Genomic DNA, 22,799 nt, shown 5'->3' on the forward strand with positions numbered 1-22,799 from the left:
TTAACCAGGTTTTATCTGTTGGTCACTGAACAGGGTCATCTGAGCCCTTTGAATTTTGTAGGAGTCAGGTGAGCTTCACCACCCAAACAGCTAGCTTAAGGCCTTAGTTTACCAGTCAGTTGAGGCAAAAAGAAGAGGAAACAATTTTTTTTAAAAAAGTAGGGCAAACATGGCGAGTGCATCCAGATGATTCAGCTGTCTCTTCGGGATGCTGAGATATCACAGGAGCCTCTGAGATGAGAGGAAGTTTCATTGGTGGAAAATAACAGGAAAATCAGGGGTTTTCACCATTACAGTTAGCACAGGGAGCAACTTCATTGCCTTCATGCAATGACCATGCAGCATGCAGCATCCTTTAGAGACAAACACTGTTTCAAGAGTGAGGTTGACCAGAATGTCTGTTTAGATTGTACCTTGATGAATGGTGAATGTGCTGTGTTATGTGTGTTAACACACTTAACACACTTCGGACTGTGTGTTCTGGGGAGGATGTCATGGAGTGGCAGTGGTAGACTAGCAGAGTCTTGTACTTTAATGAGGCAGACTAAGTTCATATCCCCCCTCAGCCATAAAGCCTAGTGAGCAACCCATGAGCCATTTGCTTTCTCTCAGCCTAACTTGCCCCATAGGGTTATTGTGAGGATAAAAGGGGATGGAGGAGCCATGTGCCTTATCCTCAGCTACTTGGAGAAAGGGCAGTATATAAATGTGATTTATAAATGCTTGAATGCTTCCTCACATACAAAGCTTTGTGCAAATAATCATCTAGTATGTTGCAGAGAGGACTATGCTAAACCTTTATCCAAAAAATCTTCAGTTGGTCAAATCAGGATGTATTTTGCTGTGTTTGGGAGCAACTCCTTTCCAGTTCAGCACCTTCCAGAGGCCTAACTATGTTTGTCTGTTGCAGCAAAAACAGTAAAAATTTCTTGTCTTACTACATGTATTAATTAAGCTCGTCACAGGGAGGACAACTGGGTTTTCACCCATTATGCTGCTGTGAATCATCACTCTTGCATTTAAACTTTACATAAGAATAGTCACAAACTATTTTTGAATTTCATAGACCTTTGGCCCTGGGTCATAGACCTTTGGGTTCACAATTTCCTTCCTTCTTTCCTTCCTTCTTTCCTTCTCTCTCTCTCAGTCTCTCTGTATGTGTTACACATGAATATAAATACCTGTTAACTGAGAATAACACTTCATACATCTGATGAAATGGGCTCTAGGTTATGACTGCTTCTTGTACAATAAATTTGTTAGTATTTAAGATGCCTCAAGGCTCTTTATTGTTTTAACTCCAGTTCAGTGTACTCATATGCACTGCAAAGCTTGACCTGTGTTTGCTTCAACATGTTAACACAACAGTTACATCAATCCATGCTGGGGACTCCTGTTCCTTCTTCTCAGTCAACCTGAAAACTTGCCAGGTTGTTGTTACATGGCTAATGTGCACTTTCTACTCTAGCTGCTTATTTACACATTTCTTAACACATGGGGGGGGGTGGAGTAATGTAAGAAGAGGTCATGGGTGAATTCAGATAGAAACAGAGAACATGAGCCAGGCAAGATGAGAATTCTCAAGATGAGAATACCCGGAGTCATCCACGTAATTTAGAAGGAAAAAGAGCTTTAAATTTTAAACATTCTATGGTTTATCTTTCACTGTGCATCTGCCAGAAATAGCTGCAGCCTCTGTTGTATTTTGTTTGTCAGAAGTTGACCTGCCTCTGAAAAAAGATGGTTTCACATCAGAGGGGACCACTTTGGAAGCCTTGTTACGAGGAGAAGGGCTTGAAAAGAAGATAGATGCGAAAGAGGAGGATACTCTACAAGAGATCCAGGTAAAAGAGGGCTCTTCTATTGGTCTGTTCACATTTCCAATCTATGTAATACCAAAATGGCTATGATTTGATCTCAAGCTCTAGCCTTTAAATCTCTTGTGACTTTTTTGCCATCATCCACGGAAGACTGCAGCATTTAAAATACAAATACAAACACCGGCTAGCGTATACAGCTATAATTCTCAGTTTGTTCCTTTGCATCTGTCTGTTGTTCTGTGCAGGTGCTTATTACTGTACCATTGTGAGACTTTAAAATCATGAAGCCTGGGCACACACCCTGCCCACACAACTCAGTGGACAGGCAAATTAACTCTCCCTTTACCCCATGATTAAGGAAATTCACATGAAATAGAGGAGGCTGGGAAAGAGTGGGTGGACACAAAACAAGTGCAGAACAGGAACTGTGAAATAACGTTGCACCAAATCGTTCAGGGACACCATATCGTTCAGGAACATTGCACCAATCGTTCAGGGACAACGCTGAGATGCAAATGTTGTGTCAGGAGACACAACATTTGCATTTCAGTGTTGCATGAAAAGCAAGTACCATGACAGGAGAGCTTTCTGTAAAGAAGGAAAAAAAGTTACTTTTTATCTGATATTTCAAGTAAACTCGGAATGTTGTAAAATTATTGTATAGAAGTGTGATGGAAACTGAACAGTTCTGAAATGGAAGTGTGCAGTTCTGGAATTTGGTTGCACAAGGCATTTTCTTATTTCATTAACCCCATTCATTTTCATTAATTAAGCTCCCATTTATTTAGCTATTCCTTTGTTTGAACTTGCATTCTCTTAGGGTGCAATCCTAACCAACTTTCCAGCACTGACCTAGCTGCAATACAGCCCCAAGATAAGGTAACAAACATGCCCTTACCTTGAGAAAGCCCCCTTGACTGCCTTCCCACTGCAAGAGGCAGTGCATGCTACATTGGCACAGCTATGTCAGGGCTGGAATGTTGGTTAGGATTGTGCCCTTAGTTATTTGCTATTTGTTATTCCTTGTTTGTCTTTCTGGGTTTTTCCCTTTATTTTCATGTCTAGTTTTTAGGACATGTTTTTGCTGTTGTTTGTGGTAGCAGTGGCAGCAGCAGCTCTCTACATAATGCCTTCTGGCAGCCACAGCCAGTTGGACAAGGGCCAGATTGATCCTGCCCCTATCCCAGGCCCGATCTGCCCACCCCGTCTCCATCTCTGCTCTGTTCAACTCTTCCCCACCCTGTTCAATCCCATCCCTGCCCTCCCCCCACCCCTGCATTGGACTTAACTTCTTCAGTGGGTGATCCTAATGATCACCGGCACCAGTATTGTGCTGCAGCTGTCCAGTTGTGAACATTTCAAGTGACCACGCCCTCCTTGAGACCAAATTTGGCACCAGGGACGGTCCATTCATGAGGCCAATTTAGGTGGTCACTTCAGGCAGCAGAATTAAAATGTGAACACCCCCCCCCCCCATCTATCCACTCAATTCCACTTCTCCTCTATCCACTCCCTGGATTGGAAAAGGAAGAGAGGGACAGGGCATAAGCATAAGTGTGAAGGACAACAGAGTGCTCCGCTAGAGCATTACATTCTAACGCACTACTCCATATTTCCTCCTCTGCTGTGTTGCTCTCTTCCTTTTACAATCCACGGAGCAGGAGGAACAGAGGCTGGCGCATCACCAGGCGAGAGGAGCAGCATTTGGCATGCCACCTCAGGTGCCAGGATGTCTTGGACTGGTACTGTTTGTCCATTCATAACCTGAAGGGTCCTGAACCATATTACTCTGTGTCTAAATGAAAGAATGCATACATTCCTTCTGTTTCATTTTGTTTTTGCTCTTCTGTTAAAAATCCTCTGCTGTTCTGGGATTTATTTTTAATTATTGTTTATTGTTTTAACTATAGAGGGTTTTGGAAAATGACGAAAATGCAGATGAAGTGAATGAGGAAGAAGAGATGGAAGAAGATATCCCGAAACGAAAGAACAGGCCCAGAGGACGGGTAGGTTGTGTTAGCCGGGTGGAAGGAGGAAAGTTGTGGGAAACCCCCATTCTCATACTCAAACATTGTTTCTATAGTTATGCATACATAAACACAGAAATTATTGATACCCATGGTATGTGATATGTTGTAAAGTTGTATGATGTACAATTATTCATTCATATAAACCTGCTGTTTCTCTGTGGTATACTCCCTTGTGTTTTAACTCTGATTCTGGTTCAGATCTATTGGTTAAAATAAAGCCATGAAGGAAACTAAATTGCTGGGGCTGTAAAAAGCAAAACAAACAAACAAAAAAATGCACATTTGGGTATCAGTATTTCTGTGCATAGTGTAACTTCCATTATTTAATGCTTGTTTTATCTGCATTTTCAGATGAGCTGGAGCTACATCTTTTCCCTTGGCAGTCTCAGTGCAGGGAAGAGCTGGCTATTGATCAGTGTTCTCTGCATGGTTCTGCAGCTGGAGGCTCTCAATAATCAGATCCCCTGGCAAGAAACCCACACAGCATGAAGGCGGGCAGCTCACCTCCCATTCTTCATCCTGTCTGGCTGTTCTGGCCCTCCCTGCTCTCTGGAGTGAACTGCTGGAGGCTCTCAGGACTGAACACCAGCCTCTGCAAGCCTCCAATAGCAGATTTACAGCAGGGAGTTCTTTACATTAGCCAAATGTTCACAGATCCCTCTACACAGAGCCAGCATTCATCAATATTCTCCTAGCAAATAGCCTGTATTGATGGAGGGGGGGCAGAAATAAGGCCACCTACGATCCACTGCATTGTAAAGTGCTGCAGGCAGAGCAGGGGGGAGCTGACTGAAAGCACCATGCTAAGGTAAAAGAGGGAGGAGAATCCAAGGCTGAAAAGTATAAAAAAACTACTGGCTTATTTTCATGCTTCCAAATCACTGAAATCTTCTCTTTGACCTCTATCTGCTCCTCCTGCCCTGTCTCTCTTACTGCAGGTGCCTCAGGCTGCCATCAGCTCAGAGGCTGCCCCCATACTTCACAGAATAAAGGACAAATTACATGTGATGGCAGCAAACCTGCATCTTTCACATGCAAGGTTAGGGAGGGGTGGGTGCTATTTAAAGAGACAGAGGTGTGTGTGCTGAACCCCCCTCCCCATTGCTGCTCTTACTCTCACAGTCCACCTCTGCAAACACTTTCCTTTCAATTGAGCTCCAACACTGTTCTGACTGGTTGGGAGGAAGGGCTCCATAGAGGAAGCTGCAGATTGGGGGGAGGGGTTGCTAAAGCTGGGGGAGGGTGCGCTTAATGCTTTTTCCATGAACTGTGTTTCCATGGGGGAAAAGATACGGATTCCTCTGGCTGCTGATTCGCAGTCTCCCCTCCACTGCTGCATTTCAGGTTTGTTTTTTAAACCCAACTACATTGGGTGACTGCCCCTGTAGCTCCTGCAGCTCTTCTAGTTTAGTCCTGTGGGCTAATACATGCCTACAGAGCACCTTTTGATATATAGAATGGAAGCATTTTTCTTTTCTAGGTTCAAGTATTAACACTAGCAAAGAGTTAGAATATGCCAAAGTTTGAATGGCCTGGATTGCTTGAATAGTAACCCATTTTTGCCCAGCCCACAGGTGTACACATTTGGTTCCTTTTGTGTATGTGCAACGTTGGGCAGAAATGCTTAATCCAGCATTGCCTGTATGCCAAAGAATAAACTTAGTACCATAGGTACATTATTTACATAATGCCATCAGTATGACCCCGATACAGTTCTGTTCTCAGTCATGTCCTTCATGCACTATTTTAAACTGGGGGGAAGCTTCAGTTGAAAGTGCCCAGCCCTTTGTCACTGCCATTTCATCCCTTCCCCACCACTATTAAGCCCCTAAGTCATAAATTACCAGGTTGTATTATGCATTTATTGTAATATTTAGCACATTATGGCTGCAATCCTAACCACACTTTCCTGAGAGTTAAGCCCTATTAAACAAAATCGGACTTACTTCTGAGTAGACCTGGTTAGGATTGTGCCCTAAATGTAACTTTAGTGGCTCTAAAGCTCTGATGTTACAGGTTAGTGACACCCTTTCCCCAACTAGGATTGATAAAAACTATACAATTGTACAAATCATCTCATATTTTTTCCTAGAATGAATAGTTTTTCCTTCCCTGCTCCATCCATTTTATGGACACGATTCAGATTTTCAGTAGTAATCTAGAGCCATAAATCTAGAATTTGGATGTACAAATGTTTCGCTCTTTGCAAAGCGCAAGTGAGGGAATCAAAGGCACTACTACAGAAATAATGCAGAGGAACTAATGTGCTGGTCATTCCAAATTTGTGCACGTCCCTTCCTTTCCAACAGCATGACTTTATTTTTAATCTTGGGCCCTTCATCTGTCCTTCTGGCAAGCATCCCTGTTTGGCTCCATTTGAGTTCTCCAAGGCTGCTCCGCTGAAGCTTTTCGGCTATATACATCAATTCCTTGCTTTATAACGGCAGGAGGCGGAAGGCAGCCGTGGATGACTGAATGCCACACACTGAAGCACTGACAGCAAGCACGTGGCACTCTAGCTTGTGCCTCTGGGGCAGCTGTCTGTTTACCAGCCCCCCTGAGGCCAGCCATGAAATTATGGGAGTGTTGGTAAAGAGATTTGAAGGCCAAGGATATATGGATTCATAGAGACAAATTTAAAGGACTTCATTGTCTGGAAGTAACAGGAAGGGTTATAAGCCTTGAAATCCTAGAGTATCCACTGCACAACCTGATAAACATGTATTTTTGATGTATATTTTGCACATCAGATGATGAAGGTAGGGGCAGTGACAAGTCACTGTTCAGTGTGCATGGTGTACCAACACCCATCACTTTGGAAAGAGGCAAAAATAGCTAGAAATCAATGTGGAAAACTGGAACAATTTCTTAATCATTATTTTTTAGAATATTTATACTCTACCTTTCAACCAAAAAGCTCTAAAGTTGTTTCCTTAGGAAAGGGAATAGGAGAAGATGGTTCCCTATTCCATAGGGGTTCACACAGTTTAAAATGAAGCCAATGAGAGACATCAGCACCAGCCACTAGGAGAAACACTGTTCTTAAATTGCCAGGGACTGTTGCTCTCCCCCTGCTAAATATGAGAGAGCCACCACTCTAAAAGATGCCTCTGTCCAATTAGGTGGGGTGCTAACGTATTTAAGTTTCATGGGTTTTTTTAAGGCTCCCACACTGATATTTTTAAGTCATGCTGCTTTTAAAGGGAGAAGGTTAAGCACATGCTTAACTCTCTTCCATTGAAATAATGAACATTCTTCTCTTGGACTCCGCCCATCACAGTATTAATTACACAGGTCTACAAAATTGAGGGTCAGGAAAGTTTTCCCCAAACTTTATGGTGGTTTGATATGAATTTGGGATGCCGATTCCAAAAATGGCATCCATTTTGCCCTATCACGTCTAGTTTTGGAGATACAGTATAGCCTCATTAGTGAATGATTCAAGTAGCTTCCTCATGAGGAAGCCATGGTGTAGGCTTCCTTATGAGGAAGCTGCTTGAACCATTCACTAATGAGGCTATATCTCCAAACTAGACGTGATAGGGCAAAACGGATGCCATTTTTGAAATCGGCACCCCAAATACACCCAGGAATTGGTGTAATGTTTAAGGAAGCAAAATGTTGTTGGCCTATGTTATTTATATAGTACTTTCTGTGCAAAGTGCTTAACAATTATTTTGTTTGTTATATAAGCCCTTTTCAGAGTAACTTACATCACTTTCCCACTTCCACTTTTTTTTTTAAACTGTTAGTAAGGATTATATTTGTGACTCTTATAAACAAAAAACAAAACAAAACACAACTCCCTGCTTGAATTTGTGGACATGGCATAGAGACAGAGGCCTGTTTGCAAGAGATGAAGCTATCAATGTGTGGCTCATACATAAAAGCAACCTGCTCCTCACTGTTCAGTCATAGACATGTTCACTCAAAAGTAAGTCACTTTTCTCTTTGTAGAGTTTGGAATTATTTGTGTTTGCCACAGAGGTGCCCCCCCCGCCCGCTCCTATTACATCCTCTTAAAGGAGTGAGTGGGGTAATGTGGGAAGAAGAATGCTGGGGATGCTGTGCTTTGAAAAGAGATACCCTTGCTGTAAGATACAGATAGCACTGAAGTGGAAATGTCTGTCCTGTAAGATTCAGATTGGAGGGAAGTGTGAAATTGTTTGAAGTAGATGGAGAAGTCAGAGAACTGCTCGGCCAGAGGAAAAAAGCTGACAAACTAGACGCCAGTGGGGAAAGTTTTGTCTGGGAATCAAAAGGGAGTAACCTACCAGGTGGCCGTTTTTCTGATGAGCAGGGGGGCTGCAAGGGCAGGGACTGGATGCTGCCAATTGGGAGTTATGCCGGATCCATAGGAAGGAACCCTCCTTTTAGAGCCCCAATTCTAGGTGGAGGAACATAGAAAAGCTTTTAAAAACTTTTAAATAAATTGTTGGAGAATGTGCTTATTGGTTGACCAGAAGAAATTGGGCCACCTGGAGGAACTGTTGGAAGGTTTGAGTAAAATACCTGATGATCCAGTGATCCCCAACCTTCTGCCTGTAGCTAGAGCCATAGTGGTAGAGAGGTGCAGGCAAGAAGACGCCAGGGGGACACACTCAGTGGTTTGTAGAGTGGACAAAGTTGAAAGGAGGTGGGGTTCAGGTGCATTAGCTGGGGAACTGTAAGTTACAATCCCATTGCCTGGGAGACACTGGATGCCCTTGGCCCTTTGAAGGCCAAGGGCATCCAGACATAACTTTCAGTGCTGTTAAAGACTTTGGATGCAATCCTACCCTGCGCTGGAACAGTCAAGAGGCTTGCGCTGTATCCAGTGCAGGATAGGGGCCCAAGGCAGCTCAGCCAGAGGCAAGGGGAAACTTTTCCCCTTACCCCTGGGTAAGGCACCCTGGCCCCAATGTGTCTCCGTGGACTTGCGCCACCTCAGGAGCTGGCGCAAGTCCAAGGAGAGCAGAGCGGCTTCAAGCCCCGGGAACAGGGGTTTGGATCCGGCATAACTGCCGGATCCCAGCCCTGCCTCCTGCTCACCATCTGCCCGCCCCAGGACCACCCACTGCTCACCCTCCCCCCACCCAGGAATGCCTCCCTCCCACCCATCTCAGAGCCTTGTGTTGGCCCAGTCCAGCTGACACAAGGCTCATGGAGTAAGCTGCCAAGAAGGCTGGATTCAGCCTTCCATGTGCCGATGTGGCTTACTCCTGAGGAGGCACAAATGTGCTTTATGGCACATGTTTTACTCTCCTGGGCTGGTGCAAGGGACTTGCGCCAGCCCAACTCATTCTCAGGATTGGGCCCTTTGTAAATCTTCTAGACTTTAAAGATAACTTTTAGTTAACTACATATTAAGATTTTTTAATATTAGTAAAACTCCTTTCCAAGCAAATTTAAGTATTGATTTAAAGGATAAGCAGCTGAGGGTGCAATCCAAACTTGTGCTGGAACAGGCAAGCCAGGAGGCTTGCACTGTATCCAGCGCAGGATTGTGGCCAGAAGCAGCTTAGCCAGAGGCAAGGGGAAAGTTTTCCCCTTACCCCTGGGTAAGGGCTGCTGGTGCCTATGGGTCTCCTCGGACTTGCGCCACTTCTTGAGGTGGCACAAGTCCGAGGGCAGCAGAGTGGCTTGAAGTCGCTCCAAACTCCCCGGGAACGAGGTTTGGGATCCGGCATAACTGCCAGATCCCAGCCCCGCCTCCTGCTCCCCATCTGCCTGCTCCTGGGCTGCCCATCACCCTCCCTCCCCCCACCCAGGAACGCCTCCCTCCTTGCTGCCCCCCACGCCTACCTTTCGTCCATGTGTTGGCTCATCTAAGCTGACGCAAGGAGCTGGGCGAAGCTGCCGCAAAGGCTTCCATCAGCCTCCACAGGCCGGCACTTCTTGGAGCACTGGCCTGGCTTCCTCCCAAGGAGGCGCAAACGTGCTTTATGGCATGTTTGTGACCTTCCCAGGCCAACCCAAGGGACTTGGGCCGGCATAGGGTGCAGTTTGGATTGCACCCTAAAGGTACAATCCTAACCAACTTTCCAGCAGCGGAGTAAGGGCAACTTTCCAGCAGTGAAGCAAAGGCGAGGTAAAGAAATAAACATTCCCCTACCTTGAGGACGCTTCCATGACTGCCACCCAACTGCAGGATGCAGCACATGCCCCATTGGCACAGCTATGTCAATGCTGGAAAGTTGGTTAGGATTTGGGCCTAAGACACTCAAGCCTTTGTGGAGTCCTGTGGTTCCCCTCCAAAATAACCTAAAAAGTCAAGTGGCAGCCAATTATTCATGTAATATACACTATGGACATCACAGTAAAAGCAACCTAAACATCTCAGGTTGCCCACATTTGTTTATTATTTATTTAGAACACATGAACAAAAAGATCTTATGCCAATCATAAGCTTTGCTCTATGACAGAGATTTTCAACGTTTTCCAGCTCAGGGCTGGAAACACTAACAAGTTACTAAAATTGTTGAGGCTCACTACCGGTTTTTTTATTACATTAATTAGTACATTACAATTAATAAGTTCAATTAATTAATTAAATCCAATTGAAATGAATGGGCTTTAAGCAGCCTGTGTGCAATATTGCAAGTGTTGAGGCAGGTTGCATCCAGGAGGTCTTCTGAGCAGCACTATCTTTAAAGCTAAGCAGGTTTAAAACTGTGTTCCTCTTAGTGTTTCCAGAACCACAATGTGCTCCAACAACAATCTCCTCCCAGTGGGAGTTTCCCATCCCCCCAGGAAGTGCTCCCATGGCCTGTGTTACTCCCTGCCCCTTTCCTTTCATCATGTTTATAACTCCACCACATTTACTGAGCACACGCTGCTGATCAGCTCTTTGGCAGCTGAACTGAAGAAGCAAATACTTTCATTTTTACCATCCCCCCAATAACTCATTACCAAATGAAACCTGCACCCCACCTGACAAGTGGTCACAACAGCAAGAAGTGGGGGGACGGGACAAAAACTCCAACTGGTTTTCTCAACTCAGCTTCACTGGCAACCAAAGAGAAAGGCAATAAAGCGGGGAGGGGGGGGAGGAAGCTGTTGCTCTTTCAGAAGCAGTTTTTTTTTCCTTATAAAGATATCGAGGAAATTGCAAGGAAAACGCAAATCAGCAAGAAAGGCTGACAGCCCAGAACAGCCACTTCAGGTTTGGGGAGAAGAAAAGCTTCTTTGCAGCTCTAGGAAGTAGCTCCTGCTGAAAATCCCATATGACCCCTCCCTCCCCATTGGAGAGGGGATGAGGAGGGGGAATAGTTCTCAAGCCCAAGAACTTGGCTTGGAGTTGGTGAGTGAGATGCCTTTGCCAAAGCCGTGGCTCTGAGCCTGCAGTCCCTCTGCATTCACACTTGCGTAAACGAGTGGAAAAGGCACCTCACTAACCCCCTTTGAGCGGAGTTCTTAGGCTCGAGAACTACAGTTTCCATCAGATTCACCTCCATGATGCAGCCTCATTCACAGAATGGAGGTGCTGGGCGCTCCCATTTGTTTTCAGCTGACCGAGAGAAAGTAGTTGCCAGAGCTTGATGGGCAAGTCTTTCAAACCCCAGCAGCATGTTGTCCATCTCCTCTGACCCCGTGGCACTGTGGGTGAAAACTGCTGCACTATGAAATAGGTCAAATCCTATAAGATTTATCAAGGAGATCTCTGTGGTTCTGTACCAGAGAGAGCAGCAGAGTTCATGATTTAACATGAGTCATTTTTATCAACCACTCTGAATTTATCGTAGATAATGAAGAGTCAATGTGATACTAACGAGGGCAAAATGGTCAATTCAGTCTTAGGCCAGGCATAGGCTGTGCAGCATGGCCTTTCCCAGTTTGAAGAGACACTTTGCCAACAGTCTGAGGCTAAGAGGCAAAGAAGGAAGGCCCATAGCCAGGGAGACAGACCAGGGACAGACTGCACTTGCTCCCGGTGTGGAAGGGATTGTCACTCCCGGATTGGCCTTTTCAGCCACACTAGACGCTGTGCCAGAACCACCTTTCAGAGCGCGATACCATAGTCTTTCGAGACTGAAGGTTGCCAATACAATACTAACTTAAGTGCCTTTTCAACAAATAACTTACATTCAGTCAGATCTTCTGATTTGCAAAACAGTAGTTGTCATCTGCTTGAACAATAGCTGAATCTTACAGGCAAAGCAGAAGCCTGATTTAGTTAGACCAGTGCTCTCCAGTCTCCAGCATGTGGACTGGATCTGGTGCCTGCTGAATCTCTCTTCTGCATGATCAGTGCTTACTGTTCCACGGGGGAGCCTCTCCTTCACATCGCAGAGTGCCCCTGACTTTCACACTCGCTTCACACTTCCAGGGTCTTTTGCCCCAGCTGGTTTTGCGCCCAAATTTCTGGGTATGTGCACCTGGCCGACACAATGGTTGGGGGCAAACTGCTGCACCAACGAGTGGCCCCCACGTGGAACGATAAGCGCTGTCTGTACCAGAGACTGGTTTCCTGAGTTAGACTATAAGAACTACAGGTGCTGCTTCCTGACTTTCAGAGCCATCTGTTCTTCCACCTTTTCCCCTCCTTATTCCCATACTCTCTTTCTCCAGAACCCCAACACTTCCACAATCTCTCCTGCCAAATTTGCCCCTTCTCTTTCTCCTTGTAAGGGCTTCTTTTCCAGTCACTCCAAACATTTATATAAATAAAATCCCCCAAAATCCCTCATTGGACAAGTACCTGCTGAATGATGTTATCCCCAGTAGCTGGTGTGGATACAATCTAAGTATCCATTCTACAAGTCTTTAGTATTTGTAGTTGATCCTTGTTAGCATATCTGGTGGAGAGTGATGCTGAACTGCAGTCTTCCCAATACAGCAAAAACACACCACTGAAATTACGCAGTCAAGAGCATTATGGATGCACCAGCCAACACTCTTCAGATAATGTTTGTGGCTTACATGGTAGCACTGTCTTCTTGCAGGGTGAATTTCAGTAATGTTATATGATAAGTAGCATTAGATTGACTGTACGTAGGATTGGTCTCACTGTTTTGTCTCACTCTTAATTTAGCCCCATTTTATGAATATCAGCTCTCACTAACAAAACCTTTACAGGTGACAAAACAAGAATTTTGGTATATAATTTATCACCTGCATGTTCCTTTTCCTTAACCGTATTCTTTTCAACATTCCTGAACAATATTAGAAGGTCATATATTCTGCCCTGGTGTAATGTTCGTGGAGGTCGGCTGAGAATACTCAAAGCAGATAATGTTTGCAGGGAAAGCAGAGAAGTAGTTGTTGAATTAACATCTTGCTCTTCATTACAGGCTCGGGGCTCAGGAGGTGGCAGGCGAAGAAATGATGTTTCCTCTATGGATGACCATGATAAACCTTATGTTTGTGACAGTAAGTACTGTCTAATCTTTTTCAACCTTGTTCAACTACCTCATAAGCAATCCCAACATAATCTGAAACCCCCAGCAAGAGCCCACATTTCTCGGAGCTGTAATCTCTCTCTAAATTTCTGCTTCTCTTTCTCCTCTTGTGACTTTCTATTCTTTCATCTCTTTTTTTGATCCCATGAGTGACACCCTGTTTTTCTTGTTCAGATAGGGCCAAACTAAATGTTAAATGAGGGATTCATGTAACAATCTCTTGATGTCTGTTTTTTTTAAAAGAGGAGAAACGCATGCACTATGGAAGAATATATGGCAGGGAATGGTGGGTTAGGAGTGGCTGTAAAACTTTCTCCTCTGGCCATATTTTCTACTCAAAATTATTCCACCAAGTTGTTTTTCCACCTGTGGGGGAAATGAAGAAGAACTAATTCGTGAAGCTGCTCTGCTCTCCTCGGACTTGTGCTACCTCAGGAGTGGCAGAAGGGAGCAGAATTTTGAGCAGAAGGGAGAAAGGGATTAAAGTGCCCCCTTTCTCCCTTCAATTCCTGTGCTCCGATGCCTGCTGAGCAAAGGTCCAAAGGGCATTGGGGCAAAGGTGCCTTACCTGGAGGTAAGGGGAAAAGGTTCCCCTTGCCTCTGGCTGAGCCGCCTTGGGTCCCTATTCTGCTCTGGATACAGCACAAGCCTCTTGGCTTGCCTGTTCCAGCTCAGGGTAGGATTGTGCCTTTAAACATTTTTAAAGTTAAGGGGCTAATCTCACACTATTTATCCATCTCTGATATCATATAAATTAAATGAGAACTGTCATCTAAGTGGTGTGACTATCGGCTGCCACGATGTAGCATGCAGCTATATGCAGCTTCTAGCATGCAACTGTGCCAATGTAGCACAGCCTGCTACAGCCTGCAGGAGGTAAATAAACATATTTTTTACTTACCTACTGTAGACTACCTGATCGTCTATGGGCCTCCTTGGACTTGTACCAGTCATTTTCCTGGCACAAGGCCGAGGAGAGCCAGGGGGCATGTCAGATTGGAAATGAGGGGTAGAATTCAGCTAAAGTTGCTTCTGCCAGCTCCATCCCCTCCCACCCTCAATATGTCCTGCCCTCCCAGTCCATGTTACCAGCCTACCTGTCCTGGCACCATCTGGGGTCTGTGGTGGTGGGAGATCTGCTGCTATGACCACCTTCTGGCTGTCTGGCCTGGCATAACAAATGTTATGTTACAGAGTAGGCAGGCACATTCACTTTCAAAATGAATGGGAAAAGTGGAAATGAATGAAATACAATCAAATGAATCAGGCTAGCCCTTTAGGCATCTGTTCTGGGCTGTGTCCTGCTATTGGGCTTAATATCTGCCCTAATTAGTTAAACTTAGCACATCCATGATGTTTTTGTCGGTAGCTGTGTATAAATTAAATTGGTAATACTATGTATATATTCTACACCTGTCGGGCCTTACTTTCAGCTGGTCTAGTATTGTAACATATATATGTCATGCAAATGTGTTATAACATGTTAATGTTTTAAAGTATATCTAGACTGGAACTTTGATCATTGTGCATTATCAGCCACACTTCCCAGCTGTTCATTCTTTACATATACTCGGGCAAGTCAATTTGCCCCACCAGGTTTTTTTAAAAAAAAAAGTTCAGTCTGTTTCTTAATTCAGCCATTATTGTATCCAGTTATATTACACATTAAAAATGAAGGTCACTACTTTAAAAATATTTTGCTGAATTCTCAAATTGACAAGGTATACATTACAATAGCTTTCCCTTAAGAGTCATTTTGATTGTTCAGAATGTTTTCTGCCCAGTTTTGTGCATTCTCTAGCAAGATTAATATTTCAGACTTCAAACAAACTGTTGCTTGGACACAGAATGATCATTGACCTTTATTCTTAGTTTCCTATGTTTAACGTGGTGTTGACTTACTAATTGTTACCCTTGTTGGATATAGTATAACCTGGCTCATTTACCCTGAGTGCAGACAGTGTAATTTTGCATGTCACCAGAGCTGCATTTGGTGTGGATGGCAGGCAGCATTGCAGGATCAGCTTGTTTGGCATGAGCAGGTAGTTGCCATTAACTAAGAAACAAGTGGCCATTAGGTGCAGAATTGACTTGTGTAAGGGATCCAGCATTAAGTTCCATTGACAGCTATATAATGTGTGCTTGTGAGAGAATTACAGAGAAATGGTCTCTAAAGAGCATGTGAGCACCAGAATGAAGATCAAGACGTGATCATTTTAATCTAAGCACAAATCATTATGCTAGACAAAACATTTAACCTTTTTCTTGGCTTTAGTTTCCTCATTGGGAAATTGGGTGATATGTTTTTATTTTGGCTTACTATGTACTACCATGAAACTGGTTTCCCACCCAGTATTTAAAACTAGTAAAGTCTATTAGCTGCCAGAGGTCACAATTTTCTGGGCATTTTCTCATTAACATGAGAAATGAGATTGGTTATCACAGCAGTAGGTTCAGCCTCGACCTTATCAGAGGAGCATCTAGGTTTAAAATGAGGTACCTTGGGGCTGATTCTCGAAGTTCTGTATGCAAGTATGTGTTCCCAAGTGCAAAATGCATAAGTCTTTTTTAAAATACACAGAAGCTGAGCTCAGTCCTTTCCTATGTGTCACTTCTAAGTGTACAATATTGCTTACATAACAATTGACATAAGGTGCAAGTGTTTTGTTTTTGGTTGTCGTACAAAATGTACAAAATGTAAATTGAAATCTGTCCCTTACTGTAGAGAATCAGTTTTCTGGTTTTAAAAAATGCAAATGAAAGTGTAGATGCCCAGCAAAAAGAAGTACCAGTGAGGAGACACGTAAGACCACTTTTGTTGTTACTGATGTGTTGTTCATTTTTTTCTGCTCTTTCATTATGTTTCCTGTGCTACAGTTTGTGGCAAGCGCTATAAAAACAGACCAGGATTGAGCTACCATTATGCTCACACTCACCTTGCCAGTGAGGAGGGGGATGATGCTAGAGAGCAGGAGACACGCTCCCCCCCTGTCCACAGAAATGAAAATCACAAACGTGAGTAGAATGTGTATTTTTCCTCCCCAGTTTCACAGTCCCTTTCCCAGAATGGTCCAATCCCCCTTCAATCCTTCCTCTCTTAGCTTCATCCTTGCATTTCAGCAGTTGCTACAATTATGTTGCTCCTCTGTGAATTATTGGGACCTGGGCTTTTAGTGGAGTTAATCAACTGCAGCTTTTCCAGGTGCTGAGCTCAGCTAGTCAAAAAATTCAGCTCAAACCTCACATTAACTCTGCAGCAGGTCACTTTTCATCACTGCTCCCATGGGGTGAGCATGTTGAGGGAAGACGAGGAAAGAGGGAACCCAATCTACTGATTGTCAAGTAGTCACAGGGTGGTTAGTCCAGAGAACAACAAAACATTTTTAAAAATGGTTTTCTTCTGCTTTTTTCCTCTTTCTTCTTGCCTTACAAAATTTACTGTACGTCCCCATCACCTTTCTAAATCCTAAACCTAACATGTGAAATTATCTTGGTAAGTATCGGGGAGAGTGGCAAGTAGGGGACAAAGATCTAGGATCAAGACAAGATCTAGTCATAGTAAATCTAGTGATATTTTCTGACCCTTTCTGAGAGCTTCAGGGTGTTTCAGAAGGTAATGATACTCCTTCTGCTTAATTATAAAATCACAAAAATGGGAACTGAAGAGATGATGATTATTCTAGTGTACTCAAGACACTGTGCACGCTTACTGCACAATTCGAATAGGCAACCCAATCCTGAGCTGCCAGGCGCACGAGGCTGCCATGGCACCAAAATGGCTACCGTGGCATCCAATGCGTGCCGGGTAGCCCGCAGCAGCTCCTCAGGGGAAGGGAAGTAGCCCTACAATGAGGCAGCTCTTGATTCTGCAAACATGAGGTCTGACACAGGGCTCAGGATCCAGTGGAGCTAAGCTCCCCGGTCCTGCCCTGCTCCTTCCCCTGCCACACCTCTTCCCTGCCCTCCACCCACCCTACCCCCACCTTCCCCTGCCCTGGAATGCCTTCCCCGCCTCCCTCCGCCCCACTCACCTCTCCACCTCCTGGTAGTCTGGGTGAGTGTCGGGCAATGGAATGCGGGCCCAGTGCTAGAGCTGGCCCAGCACAAGCTCACACTGGGCTAGCTCCAGCACTGGGCCTGTAGTAAAGCTTGCAAACATGCCTTATGGCATGTTTCTGACAGTGCGCACTGGTGGTAAGCCAGCACGCTGGGCTCTGGATTGGGCCCTAAATTCTCCCCAGCTGATGCAGCTGCACCAGTGAAACGAGCACTATATCTTGTAGGTGACAGTATGGAGGCCTCCTTGAGATAATGAATCTTTTGTTCCTTTACGCCAGGGCAAGCCTCTGCTGCCCCAATGGATCTCCTGACAGATCTAAACCAGTTCTTTTCTGGCGCAAGTCCAAGGAGAGTAAGGGAGAGGGATGGGAACAAGGTTAGAATCTGGCACACACCAGTGCTGCTGAGTTGCATCCCCCCTCGCATTCTGTCTCCCGCCCATCCCATCCCTGCCCAGAAACTCCCTCATTCCTCCCCCTGCCCTGTTTCACCCACCCCTGCCACTCCCTGCCCCCTCCACTGGCTTACTTCCCTGCCAAAGATATGGCCAGCAGCATCAGCAGGCCTCCAGCACTGGCACTGTTTGCTTAGCACACCCATAATGGTGCAGCCTAGACTGGGCTGTTAGTGCCTATCCTTGTTTTAATCAGCACTCTTTCTTTAAACATAGTGAGAAGCTAGAGTCATTTTAATGTGCATTGTGTAACCTTTATTGGGGAAAATGCTGTAATAAATCATTACTTCCGTAGAATTTATTATAAATCCTATGGAAGTGGTACTGAGAGTTAGATAAAATCTTTGTTCAAAAAGATTTTTACTATTAATATTGGGAATCAATGTGGAAATACCACAGTATGTTTCCCTTTAAAACAAAAGCAGGATAAACTACAGTAGCTTCTGTGTGATGTTCAATTTCTTATGAAGCATTGGTTACTAGTCTCTCCTAGAAGCAGAGTGCTAAACTGGATGGATTGACTTTTGAATTGCATTTAATCACAGGGATGTAAGATGATCCCTGCTGGACTTGACCAGGTGGGCTGTCTATTTTTAAAGAAGCCAATGTGTGTTTATTCTCTTGGTCATCCATCTATCACCTTACTGGTCTCTGGTTGCAATGATTTAAAACCTGCTTCAGGCCTGGGGAGACCCAGGAGGACAACGACAACACGTTGCTGTTGTTACCTGAGCCAGTTTTCCCCTTGCATACTGGAAGTGTACAGAACAATTTTTCCCAGTTCTTGGTCCAGGTTCAGGACTTTAAAATATATGTATGTCTTCCAGAGTGTAAAGGCACTTTTAAACCACCTCTGCTCCACCTCTGAGAATTGAGTATCAAGAGGGATGTGTCTTTGCTGACGTCCAGAAAGATTTGGGTGTGTCCTTCTCTCTGTGTCAGCCATCTTACTTTGAGCAATTGCACAAAAGAAAATGCACTGAAGTCTATCAGACGAAATAGCAGGGTGCATCTCAGGCTAGTGCTTGCTTGTGCCATTGCCATGATGTAGGCAGGATGGCTTTGAGAGAAGCTGCTTGTCCTTCACCCTCTCTTATCCTAAGCTAGGCAGTGGCTTAAAGCCGTATTAAGTCCTTAACATTTGTTAATCGCCTTGAGATTTAGATACTCAAGCGGAAATTATTTTTGTTTCTTTTCAAAGAACCTGTTGCTGGTTAGGATGGGAAGGGAGGTGGTCACAGCAATAGAGCTGTGCACCTGAATTTTGGTGGTTCACCAAAGGGTAATGAAAAGATCAGATAACTAATTGCCTCGAGCTCCAAGGCTATTTAAAAATCAAATACTATAACTGCTAATTACCCTCCAAAGAACCAAGCTCCTTCCGTTTGCAAGCATGTGTAAATGTAAGGAGATAAATGTTTGAGGGTCTTTTTCTGATTATTATTACATATAAATAAATAAATTAAATGTTATTTCTTTCTAGACCTCCCTTTTTATAAAGTCTGGTAAAGCTAGATGGGTCCCAATAGAGCAGGGGTGCCCAAACCCCAGCCCTGGGGCCACTTGCGGCCCTCAAGGCCTCTCAATGCGGCCCTCAGGGAGCTTCTAGTCTCCAATGAGCCTCTGGCCCTCCGGAGATTTGTTGGAGCTCACACTGGCCCAACGCAACTGCTGTCAGTGTGAGGGCAACTGTTTGACTTCTTGTGTGAGCTGTGGGATGAGGGTTCCCTCCACTGCTTGCTGTTTCACATCTGTGATACAGTAGCGGCAGCAAAGGAAAGGCCAGCCTTGCTTTGTGCAAGGTCTTTTATAGGCCTTGAGCTATTGCAAAACCTTCATTCATTCATATAAGTTCATCTTTTATATATTCATTTATGCAAACTTATGCAAATTTATTCAAATTTTAAATGTAAATTAATTCTTTTTTTTCCCCGGCCCCCGACACAGTGTCAGAGAGACGATGTGGCCCTCCTGCCAAATACTTTGGACACCCCTGCAATAGAGTGTCATTTAAAAGAGTGGATCCCAGTGCTAAGTAGTTTGGGAACCACTATTCTATTGAAAGGGGATCAAGACTTATGAATGGTAGCAAATCTCTACCAGAATTGCTACAGGCAGTCTGTGAGTGGATATTTTGCCATTGCATTGTCCTCATGGGCTGGCCAGAAGGCCATATAGTCTGGTTGGTCAGCAAGTGCATCTACTCAAGCACCAAGAGCATATACCGCCTGTTTTCCATTGAAATCTTAACAATATAATTACAATTTTAAAAATAGGCTGCAATTATATACACATTTATTTGGGACTAACCCCCTAATTAACATAGTGGGATTTACTTCTGGGTAAACATATAAAATATTGCATGTCAATAACTTAAATCAAGGGTGTCAAACATAAGGCCCACAGGCCAGATATGGCCCATGACAGCTCTTTGTCCTGCCCTTGGGATAACTGGACTCTGCCAGCACCACAATCAACTGCTCTCAATCAACTGAACTGGGAAGTGACACATTGGCAGAAGCGGCACTACTGAACTGAACCCATCTGATAATTAGGCTCTCCCAGCGCAATAATTAGGCTCTCCTGTATTTTGAAAATGATCAAGTTTTGCACATTTTCTCTTTGTCATTTGCAGTTAATGAGTTCCAGAGGGGAAAAAAGTGCTTATTTCTGGTCATCACCTGCTTTGACATCACTTCCTACTTAATGACATAACTTCCGGTCCTTAGCAGGTGATATGAATGCTGTTCGGCCTACCACATGAAAGTAGTTTGCCACCCCTGACTTAAATCAAAACCAGTAGTAAACCTGGGAGAAAAGAGAACTCTGTATTGTGTCCCGAGCTTCACTTCTGCTTTCTTTGCCCAGAATGCTATAAATCCGAACTTGTTGCCTCATGGTCCAAACCTATCATGGACGAGGTCAGCGCATGCAGGGCTTTATGTCAGCAGGCTGGATTTTACCTCCCTTTTCCACAGGCTTCCCTCCCCCTTTCCATTGCTGGCATAGGTCCTAGGAGACCCATTGTGGATTGGGAGGCTTACAGGAGCATAAGGCAGAGGTTCTCAAACTGGGGCGCCTGAGGACCTTCTGCCCATAGCACTTTAAGGGGTGGGGAGGGGGGAATGGAGTGACACAATCTCCAGGATCGTTCCACTCTTGAGGGGCGGGACAGCAGGGGCTGTCTTTTACTTGCAAGAAGCTGCAGCAGACTCCCGGGGTGGCGGCAAGGACAAAAAGTATTTCCCTGGCGGAGGCGTTGGCGTTCCTCACCAATGGGATTGTACCTCGCTGCTGCTGGAGGCAGGCCAACGAAAAGGTGGGCGGAGCTCCACAAGCACAGGGATCCGGTCCCCAGACCGTCCCCACCTCGCTGGAGTTCGGTCATCTCTTTTGGAGCTCCTCCTCAGTGATTTCAAAGCGAAGGGAAAATGGTTCTCTTCAGCCTGTCTCAACTCCCCTCCTCAGCGAGTCGGGTCCGTTGAGTTCCGGAGAGAAAGGAGCGTCTTTGCCTGACAGATGCAGCTGAGGCCCGACTCTCTTCACCGCAGAAACATTAATTGCCGCTTTTTTTTCACCATTTCTCTTGCTGTGAGGGAAATTGCTGCTTGGGTTGGCAGCGCCTGGTCTGTGCCTCTCTGAGGTAGTGGCAGGTTTGGGGATCAGCGGCAGACCCATGGAACGACCCGGCGCTAATGCAGTGTTCGGGGCGATCAGGCAATACTCTCCGTGAGCGCCCTGCGCCTGCCCAACGCTCACAAGCATCAGATCTGCTATTACCTTCGCGGGCGCCATTTTTTACCTCAGCAGTTGGTGGCAGGTGGCAGGTTGAGCAACAGAGGCAGACCCCTCCATCAAGGCACTATTGCAGTGTCGGGGCAATTGGGCAGGACTCTCCATGAGCGCCCAGAGCCTACCCAACGCTCACAAGCATCAGGTCTGCTATTACGTCAGTGGGCGCCATTTTTTACCTCAGCAGTTGGGGCTGACAGGGCCTGGTCCGCGCCTCTCTGAGGTGGTGGCAGGTTGAGCAAGAGAGGCAGACCCCTCCATCAAGGCACTATTGCAGTGTCAGGGGCAATTGGGCAGGACTCTCCAGCAGCGTGCCCAGAGCCTGCCTAATGCTCATAAGTATCGGCTCTGTTTTTTACCTCAGCTTTTTGGGCTCACAGTGCCTGGTCTGCACCTCTCTGAGGTGGTGGCAGGTTTGAGGAACAGAGGGAGACCAGGCACTATTGCATTGTCAGGGGCAGTCGGGCAGGACTCTCCATCAGCGTGTCCAGAGCCTGCCCAATGCTCACAAACATCACTCTGTTTTTTACCTCAGCAGGCGCCATTTTGTATCTCAGTTGTTTGGGCTGACAGTGCTTGGTCCATGCCTCTCTGAGGTGGCGGCAGTTTTGAGGAACAGAGGCACACCCATCAATCAAGGCATTATTGCAGTGTCAGGGGCAGTCAGGCAGGACTCTCCATCAGCGTGCTCAGAGCCTGCTCACAAGCCCTGGCTGTTTTTTACCCCAGCAGGTGCCATTTTGTATCTCAGCAGGCAACATTTTCCTCACATGTAGTGAGTAACCCAGTAAGAAGTTTGTTTTCCCGCTCTTTTTGCCCAGCCTCTGTTTTTCCCTCATAAACAGTCCAGTGAACAGCCAGATGGTTATTCTTCGGCTGTTCAGTGTGGTAATATAAATATAGCCTAGAGGTGCTAATAAGCTTAAGGGGTCAAGCAGTGGTACTGCTGTAACCCCTATTCCTCCTGTCCTGGGTGCTGTGGCTCAAGGGCTTGGCTGATAACAAGCTAACTTCACAGGGTCTGCTTACTCTCCCTAAACAACTGAAAGACCAAGGTTGGAAAAGGGAAAGCAGCCTCAGGTGTTGAGGAACCCTGTCCCTTCCAGCTCTCCCTCATAGTGTTCAGGCCAATCTGACTCCTCAGATTCAGAGTTGCCCATTCCTTAGTAAAGGACCAAAAATAAAAAAATAATAAAAAAATAAAATGGTGATGATGTGGAGAGTGCGGAAGCTCACATCAATTGAAAAAACCTTTCCAGAGGGA

General features: G+C 45.2%; 1 protein-coding gene across 1 annotated transcript in view; it reads left to right on the forward strand.

Moving 5' to 3' along the window:
- Positions 1 to 22,799, forward strand: part of DPF3 (double PHD fingers 3) — a 278,418-nt gene that overhangs the window by 204,983 nt on the left and 50,636 nt on the right. Inside the window, exons 4-7 of the mRNA XM_066631631.1 lie at positions 1,717 to 1,844; positions 3,731 to 3,826; positions 13,123 to 13,201; positions 16,108 to 16,245. Coding sequence (XP_066487728.1) covers positions 1,717 to 1,844; positions 3,731 to 3,826; positions 13,123 to 13,201; positions 16,108 to 16,245 — 441 coding nt within the window. The remainder of the gene's footprint in view (positions 1 to 1,716; positions 1,845 to 3,730; positions 3,827 to 13,122; positions 13,202 to 16,107; positions 16,246 to 22,799) is intronic.

Source organism: Tiliqua scincoides, chromosome 1 (genome assembly GCF_035046505.1).
Source record: "Tiliqua scincoides isolate rTilSci1 chromosome 1, rTilSci1.hap2, whole genome shotgun sequence".
NCBI lineage: Eukaryota > Metazoa > Chordata > Lepidosauria > Squamata > Scincidae > Tiliqua > Tiliqua scincoides.